The 10,564-nt window shown below is 42.4% G+C and overlaps 1 protein-coding gene across 1 annotated transcript; it reads right to left on the bottom strand.

Annotated features, from left to right (window-relative positions):
- Positions 1-1,909: 1,909 nt before the first annotated feature.
- Positions 1,910-5,780, bottom strand: MC5R (melanocortin 5 receptor). Its single transcript, XM_064443079.1, has one exon. The coding sequence runs from the start codon at positions 4,721-4,723 to the stop codon at positions 3,602-3,604; it is 1,122 nt and encodes a 373-aa protein (XP_064299149.1). The 5' UTR covers positions 4,724-5,780; the 3' UTR covers positions 1,910-3,601.
- Positions 5,781-10,564: the final 4,784 nt, after the last annotated feature.

The following is a 10,564-nucleotide window of genomic DNA, read 5'->3' as shown; positions in this document are numbered from 1 at the left end:
GACAGGAGAGCTAAGGCTCTTGGAAAACTAGTATTTCCAGGTACCTTTCCAGGTCTGGAGAAAAGATTCAGATTTTCTTAATGATAGCATAGGAGCATGCTGGGTATGGGATTATCCAGGCAATGCCATCATTTGCAAAAGCCAACCATCTACTTCAATCCACTAAAGCAAGGAAAACTTAGAGTAATATATGAAGTACTTCAGTGTGACCTGGGAACAGAGCAACATGCCTAGCCTACCATCAACTACCATTCACGTTATTATAGACTGAAGAATCCAGTCTTCTGCTTCACTAGATGAAGTTCTGATGCAACCAGAACAATTCTGCAAACAGAAATGTTGGTTGGGTTTTCTTTTAATATTCTCCCTACTCCTACTAATCTATCTAAAATGCAGGTGTAATTTCACCACCCTTTGTGAGTTTATGGAAGTTGACTCCATCTGCAACAGCAGTGAGTTCAGAATAATTTCTTATTAAAACCTTTAAAATAGTGACACACAAGTTAGAAGCAGTGAAGTGTTCAGTCATCAAAGCAGCAGTGGGCAATAGAAGTTGGTTTTGGAGCTCTGGGACAGAAATAGTGTGATCTGAGCTTCTTTCCAATGACAGATACCGAACCATAAATGACTGGCAATGTAAGCCATTAGCTATGGGGACACAGTGCGACGACAGCCTAGCAGCTAATTTTTTCATGACTGCCCTTTGACAGCAAATTTCATACTTACACCATGTTTGCTTCTCCCAAACTATCAGAATACTTAGTGTTTTCCAAGCTGTGGTAGAAGTGAAAGCATGCTAAATGTTGCTTTCATTCTGTGGCTAAGCAGGAGAAAGAAACAGATTGAAACATGTCATGGCCTCAGAAAGACACATATTTTAAATGCATTCTTATAGTGTAAACAGCTTTTTTTTTTCTTTTTTTTTTTTGCAGGAACCATTCTAGCCTGTTCTGGAGAATACAGGAATACATTTCACCCTTAAGCTGTCTTAGCTCCTACCTGTAAAGCTTATAATGAGGATGTGATGCTGGCACCTAGAGGAACACAGGTATGAATGTAAATACATTGTATGAATCTGTAACTCTCTTCCATAATGTGTTTTTTAATAAGGCATGTGTTTAAATTGAGAAGTGAAAGCCTGTAATGCAATATTCCCTCTGTAAGTAATCTGTAAGATTAGCAGACATGTTACAATGAATAAACAATAATAGTGGGTTTTCCAGCAATCCAGTTTAATAGCTTCTTCATATATCTGTGTTTATACATCAAATAAACTTCCAACAAAAAAGTAATGTACAGTTCAAGAAAATACCCAAATCTATTACAGTTTTGGCTTCCTCTCTGTTGATTTACAATTATGTACAAGACTGCCTTATTTGCAATACCCAATGAAGATTTAGTGATTTATTTACAACATCAGCTGGTGCCTTTCATTATGCAATTGAACTGTCTCCTTCTTGCTGTTTATATTCATAGTAGCAAAAGCCCACTCTTAGGTACCATTTATGGATCGGGCTAAGAGGTGAACTGAAAGAAGGCAAGATTCTCACTACTGACCACAAACAAACCCCTGAAAGCCCATTTTCAGATATAGCTGAAGGAAGATTCCAGCACCTAGTGCACTCATATAACCATTACATTTATAGTCAACATAATAAGGTGTCTCCACTGAGAAGAACATTCCCACTTATATCAGAGGGAGATATGTGAGAGCTGGAGGCAGTATATATTTTAAGCTGCAGCAGACAAAAAGTATAAGGTGCTAAAGATGCACCCTGTTTACTCTGCCAGAGACCTCTATAGCTAATGAAGACACAAAGTATGCTCTCTTTTTAAACATGTGGAGGAGAAACTTTTACAATTCTTCTTACACATTAGATTAAATTGGGGGGGGGGGGGGGGGGGGGACGGACGGACTAATTTTATCATAATATGCAAACTGTTTCATAGAATCACAGAATAACTTGGGTTGGAAGGGACCTGTGGAGGTAATCTATTCCAAATCATTCAAAGGAGGGCCAACTCCAAAGTTAGAGTCAGCTTTCAACTTAGAGCAGATTGTTCAGGGCTGTGTCCAGTCAAGTTCTGAGTATCTCCAAGGATGGAGATTGCACAACCACTGGTCACCTGTTTCCATGTTTGACTACCATTATGGTAAAAAAAACTTCATAACACCTGATCAGGACTTCCACCTTGAAGGTATAACCTGAGGCCCATTGAATCATTGTTCTATTGACAACAACAGTTTTAGAGCATCCCTAAACCGAGCACAACAAGGGTTATTCTTTCAGTTTTCAGGATAATTCATTTTTTCCAAGGTATTTTCTGATATCTAGTAAGTAGGGCACCACTGCTTGAGATATTCTCATAGCTTATATTGCAGTACAACATATGTACCATCCATTGCATCAAGAAATCAATGCCAGAGTTGCACTTCCTTCATCTGTGAAAAATCCAATATTTTGCACATTATACAGCTATTGCAGAACAGCATGTTTATGAGAGCATGAGTAGATGCAAATTACTGACACAGAAGGCATGAGGGTCTCACCTTAAAATCCTCTCAGTGAAGACAAAAACTGTTTGTTTGGGGAGAAAAAGTCAGGACTCTGTTATAGCTACATGTGGCTGAGTTTTTGAAATCCCTGTTTTGCCATTGCCAGCTATGCCTTCTGATCATCAAAGTTGTTTTGTCTCTCACAGCTTGAAAGATGCAATCTACAGTACAGCTTCCTCCAGTAACAAAAGCTACTCCTAGCTGAAACGCTTTTCTAATGTCTATATAAAGGCAGCCACTCACCCAGTCTTTCTATCTCCACAAAACATTTCATTATTCTAGAGGCCATGTACACTTCACTTCCGTAGCCCTGGTGAATAAAGAAAACAGACAAACTAAAACCATCTCTGTCTGCATATTCAGCCTTAAAATCCAGCTATGGTACATCCTACAGTGATATCCCACAACGGTAAGAGCACATTTAGTTAAATATTAAAATCTCATTGTAACACCGTCCTCTTACATAATATGTATTTTTATGAGAGTAACAGTCATGACTGGAATACAGGACTGCCGATAGGTGTATATATATTGGTCATAACTCTTGAGCGAGGTACATGAACCCTGATAACTGGAGTTGCTTCTCTGATTTTATGTCTCCAGAAGGAAATAGCGAAAAAACGGTTAATTCTGGGCATCAAAATAAGCTATGCTGTATCTAGAGAGACAAAGAATATCAAGAGAAACACTCACTGAGAGGCTGAAGGGCTTATTTGCATGGCAGGTCACACTCGTTGGCAGAAAGAAAAATAAGGCTTTCCCTGTATAATCCTCTTATAAGATCCAATCTTCAGTAGGGTAAATGAGATTCAAAATATTCTTTCTTCCTGTAATACAGATATACCGAGTAGCTCCTACCACCAGTGTGAGAGAGGTACGTGGAAGGAAAGAAAGGTAAAATCACATATTTAAAAATGGCTTCTGATTGCTGCAGAAGTCATGACAGCTGAATGGAGAAAGATATTCCATAGGCATTCCAGCAAAATTACAAGATGCGGCAAGATGTTGCATTTCAATTCTCTTCCCTGGTTTGGCTTTGTTTTCTTAATACTTGTTTGATAACCCACAGACCATTCTCAGGCTATAGCAACAAATTATCTCTTTGAAGGTCTTCCTCATTTCCTGGCTACGAAAGGCATAGATCAAGGGATCAATTACAGAGTTGCACATAATGAGAATGAGGTACATGTTGAAGTGAGACATGAAGCAAACACAGTAGAGGTTTTGAGGGCAGGAGATCATCAGGATGAGATGAAGGAAGAATGGAGCCCAGCAAACAATGAAGATGCCAAGAAGCATAGTCAGAGTGATGGCTCCTTTCATGCTGGTTCTTTGACGGACGGAGTTGTACCCAGGCAAAGCAGCTATTTTCTTCACGTGAGTACGAGCCAGGAGGAACATATGGATGTACAGGGAGACCATGAGGAACAACATGGTAAAAAACATAGTGATGAGACAAATGATCACATAAGTTGATTCATAATAAAGAATGAAAATAATGCCACAGCCCGTGCAAAAGGTCCAGATGCATGCAATAATAAGCCCTGATCTTTTCACTGTCATGATGTTGTGATAGCGCAGGGCATAGAAGATGGTGATGTACCTGTCTACTGCTATAGCCAGCAAACTGCACATGGAAGCCACCACAGATATGCAGATCATTGAATCAAAGACATTGTCTATATGGCGGACAAAGGCATCTTCCATAATTATGTGTCTATTGTTTATTAAGTATATTGTTATGGTCTCCCAAGCATTAGACACACTAACCAGCATGTCAGCCACTGCTAAACTGCAGACAAAAAAATACATAGGTGAATGCAAGTTCTTGTTCTTAACTATTGCACATATAACTAAGATATTTTCAAGGAGGCTTACAATGCCCAGAGTTAGGAACACCTCAGCTGCAATGACCACTTGCTCACATGGTGATAACTTGCTCTTGACAGTAGGCACAGTAAAGTTGCTGCCAAAGGTGCTCAGGTTTAGTTCAGAAACATACAGTTGAGAGGACGTGTTCATCTCTGGAAGCAAACACGTTCTGTTCTTTCTGAGGGACTTGCCAAGGAGTGTGGTAAATGCATTTTCCAAAAGGCAAAAGACCCTGCCAAAAAAAATACAGCATGACGAGAACAGGCAGAAGTTGACAAAACAAATATCACCCATTTCTATTTAATTTGGCTTGTACACATCCTGCCTTTTCCACACCATATTCCTCTACTGATTCTAAATTAACCTCCAATTGGCTCAGAGTTTTTCTACCCATCCTTACAGGGAAATTAAAACCACAAACTAAAGAAGAGATTCATCCCCTCTTCATTCCTAGTTTTGTTTGTTCTATTCAGTCCCCAGAAGTGAGCACAATGTCCTGGAAATTCTGCTGAACAATGAACAAACATTTTTCAAAGTCTCAAGTCTCAGACCCCAGAAATGTAGGAAAATATAGTATTAGGTTCAGCAGGACCTGCTCACTTGAATACAATATGTAGAAGTTCGAATTATTGCCACAATTAAGAATTAACATTTTCAGCAAAAGATTTAAATGCTTCCCTGAACTTTGTAATTCTTAAGTTTGCACGAACTGTGTTATAAACAGCTTATCTGTGCAATACTAACATGCTCACCTAAGAACACAGTATTAACACCTAACTATGACAAATCCATGCATTTCAGGATACACTAAGGTTACAGAATCGATAAGGGTGGAATTTTGTCATAAAAATAAGTTTTCTATTCCAGATCATCAGTATTTTATTCAGTGTTCTTTTGGTAATAATAACATTCAGGGCAAGTTGTAAGCCATCGGATTCTTAATAAGGGGAACACTTAAAGCTGATTGTCAGTGACTTGTTGCAAATTCAAAGCATATCAAGCTAAATAATTCTCAGTTTTTAAAAGTAACCTTTTGTTTGCAATCAAGAAGTAACTGTACCTATTTACCAGAGCTGCTCCTTCAGCTGCTCTTCCTCTTCATTGCCTGCAACCTTTCCTCCAGAGAGCAGAAGTTTCAGCCCCCACCTCCTCACCCAACATCGGGGGCTGGGGACTCCTTGGTGGGAATGGATGACAAAAATAGAGGAAAAGGAATGAGTAAATCCATAGAGTCAAGGCTGACCATGTATAAATTACTTACTGTGCAACTGCCTTTTTATAGACTCCAAGCAATAATGACTTCAGTACTTAAACTGTGGCTCCTCCTCCCCGTCTTTGCCCCTCTGAACTTCTTTTCACAGATTTTGTCAGCCAAGGCTTGGGTTTTTACTACCATCTAGTGGTCTTCTCTTGCCTTTCTAAGTGAACAGTGATTCTGATCTAAAATTCGTTATGAGCTTTTCAAAATATTAAAGTGGAAATGCACTAAGCATGCCCCTTTCCAAAAACATTCCTTGTTTGTTTTCTCTGCTGTTGCTAGTACTCACTGACAATAAGCTCATACTGCAATAGTACTGCAAAAGAGGTGAGAACAGAAGACTGTTATTGAAGTGGGAGGCTTATTACTGCTATAAGCATTTGTCTTATATACACAGTTATAATTTTGCAAGAATAAGAACCACACTGTTACAAAACTCAGAGAACATACAGTGAAGCCCGTCACACCATTATAGAAGATATAACTCAAGTAATTTGTGAGAAAAAATAGAACTAATAACTGGCTATGTTCCCGTCCCCTTGTTGTAGAGATTTTGATGCAGATGTGGAAGGAGTACACAGCGCATTGTGCCAGGAGCCAGGGCTTCCTGAGATGGATGTGAATTCCCCCAGGTTTCATAGGGTCTAAGAGCTGAGAAAGAGAGTGCTCATTACTGCAATGGCATAAGTCCCTCTGTGCATCTAGCAGTTAGGCAGTCCATGCTCATTCTGAGACTTACCGAAAGGTGTCAAAATCAGTGAGAGTCTTTTCTTTAGCAAATGGGCTCTGCTTTTGCACACAGACTGAGGAATGCAAAGCACACACCTTCCTGACACTACCAAATGCCCCTTATGTTATACGCTAACCAGCCAGTCAAATGCTATTCAGGATTCACCTGTCTAGAAGGGGCAAGGGAATCTTTGGCAGCAGGCTGGCCAACTTGGTGAGGCAGGCCTTAAATAGAAGGACTCAGGGGGTGGGGTCCAAACTGGCAATGCTAATGCCTTCACATCCAGTGGGGGAGTAAGCAAGGCCAACCAGAGCAGTGACAACGGTCCCTTAGCTGCGTCACCAGATCACAATCAAAAGACCAGCCACCTCAAGGGTGTGCATGGCTATAGTGGGTCCTCATGCACCCCTTCAGGGAAACCTGCATGCTCAAGCACCTCTCTGTGAGATGTGCACCAACGCACGCAGCATGGGGAATAAACAGGAGGAACTAGAGGTCTGTGTGCAGTTGCAGGGCCATGATCTCATTGCAGTTACAACGACATGGTGGGATAGCTCACATGATTGGAATGCTGTCACAGATGACTACATACTTTTTAGGAAAGACAGGCCAGCAAGGAAAGGTGGGGGAGCTGCTCTTTATGTAAAGGAGCAACTGGAATGTATTGAGCTCTTCCTTGGAGTGGAGGAAGAATGAGTCAAGAGCTTATGGATAAAAATTAAGGGGCAGGCAAATATGGGTGATACTGTTGTGGGTATTTGCTACAGGCCACCTGATCAGGAAGAGGAAGTCAACAAGGCCTTCTACAGACAGCTGGAATTAGCCTCACAATCACAAGCCCTGGTTCTGAAAGGAGACTTCCACCACCCTGATACCTGCTGGAAAAGCAACACGGCAAGGTGCACACGATCTAGGAGGTTCCTGCAGAGCATCAAGGATAACTTTTTGATGCAGGTGGTGGAGGAGCCAATGAGGCAAGATGTGCTGCTCAACCTTATACTAGCAAATAAAGAAGGTCTAGTTGAGAATGTGAGGGCTGGGGGTAGTCCTTACTACAGTGACCATGAGATGGTGGAGTTCAGGATCCTGCATGGTAGAAGCAGGGCAACAAGTAGGATTACAACCCTGGGCTTCAGGAGAGCTAACTTTGGCCACTTTAAAGACCTGCATGGAGGAATCCCATGGTCTAGGGCTCTAGAAGGTAGGGTGGTCCAAGAGAGCTGGTCACTATTCAAGTACCACTTCCTCCAAGCTCAAGATTTGTGCATCCATATGGGGAAGAAGTCAAGCAGAGGAGCCAGGAGACCCGCATGGATGGGCAAAGAGCTTCTAGAAAAACTCAAATGGAACAAGGAGGTTTATAGTATGTGGAAAAAGGGAATGGCCACTTGGGGGAATATAGGAATGTTGTCACGGTATGCAGAGATGCAACGAGGACTGCCAAGGCCCATTTGGAACTAAATCTGGTGAGGGATGTCAAGGATAATAAGAAGGGCGTCTTCAAATACCTCAGTATTAAAGAAAGACTGGGGACACTGTGGGCCTGCTGCTGAACAAGGTGGGTGCCCTGGTGATGCAGGATGCAGGAAAGACAGAGTTACTGAAGGCCTTCTTCACTTCAATATTTACTGCTAAGGCTGGCCCTCAGGCATCCCAGAGGTGAGAGAGAAAATCTGGATAGAGGAAGACTTCCCCTTGGTTGAGGAGGATTGGGTTAGAGATCATTTAGGCAAACTGGATCCTCACAAATCCATGGGCCCTGATGGGATGCACTCATGAGTGCTGAGGGAGCTGGTGGATGCTGTTGCTAAGCCACCCTCCATCATCTCTGGAAGGTCCTGGAGGACAGGAGAGGTGCCCAGGGACTGGACAGTAGCTAATGTCACTCCAATCTTCAAAAAGGACAAGAAGGAGGACCCAGGGAACTATAGGCCAGTCAGCCTCACTTCTTCAGCTGGAACCAGTTCAGATGGACCAGTTCATCCTGGAGGTCATCTCCAGGCTTGTAGGGGAAAAGAAGGTATTCAGAAGTAGTCAACATGGATTCATCAAGGGACAATCATGCTTGACCAACCTGATAGCCTTCTATGATGTCATGACTGGCTAGGTTGATGAAGGGAGAGCAGTGGATGTTGTCTATCTCAACTTCAGTAAGGCTTTTGACACTGTCTCCCAAAGCATCCTTACAGGCAAGCTAAGGAAGTGTGGGCTGGATGAGAGGACAGTGAGGTGGATAGACAACTGGCTCAACAACAGAACTCAGAGAGTTGTGATCAATGGAGCAGAGTCTGGATGGAGGCCTGTCACTATTGGTGTTCCCCAGGGGCCTGTGCTGGGTCCAGTCCTGTTTAATATATTCATCAATGACCTGGATGATGGGACAGAGCGTAACCTCAGCAAGTTTGCAGATGATACCAAGCTGGGAGGAGTGGCTGATGCACCAGGAGGCTGTGCTCCCATCGAAGAAGACCTGGACAGGCTGGAGAGCTGGGCCAAGGGGAACCTCATGAAATTCAACAAAAGCAAGTGCAAGATCCTGTACCTGGAGAGGAACAACCCCACACACCTGTACAGGTTATGGGCTGACCTGCTGGAAAAACAGCTCCACTGAGAAGGACCTGGGAGTCCTGGTGGACTTCAAGCTGACTATAAGCCAGCAGTTGGCCTCAAGAAGGCCAACGGTATCCTGGGGTGCATTAAAAGGAGTGTGGCCAGCGGGTTGAGGAAGGTTATCCTCCCTCTCTTTACCTATCCACCCTAGTGAGGCCACATCAGCAGTACTGTGTCCAGTTTTGGGCTCCCCAGTTTAAGAAGGACGTGGAACTGCTTGAGCAAGTCCAGTGGAGAGCTACCACGATGATCGGGGGGCTGGAGTATCTCCCTTATAAGGAAAGGCTGAGAGTCTTGGGTTTGTTCAGCCTGGAGAAGAGAAGACTGAGGGGGGATTTCATCAATACCTATAAATATCTAAAGGGTGAGTGTCAGGATGGTGGGACTAGGCTCTTTTCAATAGTGCCTAATGGCAGGACAAGGGGCAACGGGCACAAGTTGGAAAAGAGGAAGTTCCAGATAAACATGAGGAAAAAATTCTTTCCTGTGAGGGTGCCAGAGCAGTGGAACAGGCTGCCCAGGGAGGTTGTGGAGTCTCCTTCCCTGGAGACATTCAAAACCCATCTGGACGCCTTCCTGTGCCCCCTGCTCCATGTATACCTTCTCAAGCAGGGGAGTTGGACAAGGTGATCTCCTGAGGTCTCTTCCAACCCCTATCATGCTGTGATTCTGTGATTTGAAGTTAGCTTGAGATAAAAAGTCTCTGCTTCTCCAAATCACCACCTTTCCACAAATGAAGGAGTTGGGTTTGGGGTTTTTTTTTTTTGTGGGTTTTGGGTGGGGTTTTGTGGGTGTTGGTTTTTTTTGTGTGTGTGGTATATAACAGCTTCAAATGCCTATTTTTAACCTGTAGCATTTTTCTTGAAGAATGACCACCAACTAACACAAACTTTATTGCTGTATCCTGTGCCATTTTTGTGTTTTCAGTGTTCAGATAGAGTTTATTGTTATAATGCAGCTAAATCCATATTTCTGATTTTATATTCCACAGAAGCATCCTCTGTTGTTATTGCTAGCCTCACTCTAGGGACACTGAAAGACTTGGGCCATGGTATGAAATGTTCTTATGTACAAATAGTCCCTGCACCATAGGAGACAGTGAAAAGCATTTTTATTCATATGAGTAAAATGGCTCCTCTGCATTATGCAGTTATAGTCTGGAGATGAACTTTGCATGCCCCTTCTCCCCACTACAGGAAAGAGAATTTAGATTATCACAAAATACAGGTAGCAAACTATACTCAAGTGCAGCTGTTAGATCTGAGCAGATAATGCCGGTTAGTGAACAGCAACACTCCCTGCTGTATCTAACCTGTCTGTGTGCCAAATCTGAGCTCATAGTTCTTCACTATGCCCAAAAGAAAAGAATAGAGGATGCTTACCTTCAGTTCTCTTTCTGTTCTTTGATGTACAGCATGTTTTAGTTCTCCTAGGTTAACTTTAGTTAACTTAGCTATCTTTGGTTATATTTTGCATAGTTTCTGATTTTCCTGCTGTAGACCCTGGAAATCATATACCTAAAAGTAAAATTTTACTT

This window comes from Phalacrocorax carbo, chromosome 2 (assembly GCF_963921805.1).
Source record: "Phalacrocorax carbo chromosome 2, bPhaCar2.1, whole genome shotgun sequence".
In the NCBI taxonomy this organism is placed as follows: Eukaryota; Metazoa; Chordata; class Aves; order Suliformes; family Phalacrocoracidae; genus Phalacrocorax; species Phalacrocorax carbo.
Note: the sequence above shows the minus strand (reverse complement) of the source record. Positions and strands in the feature narration are given on the sequence as shown.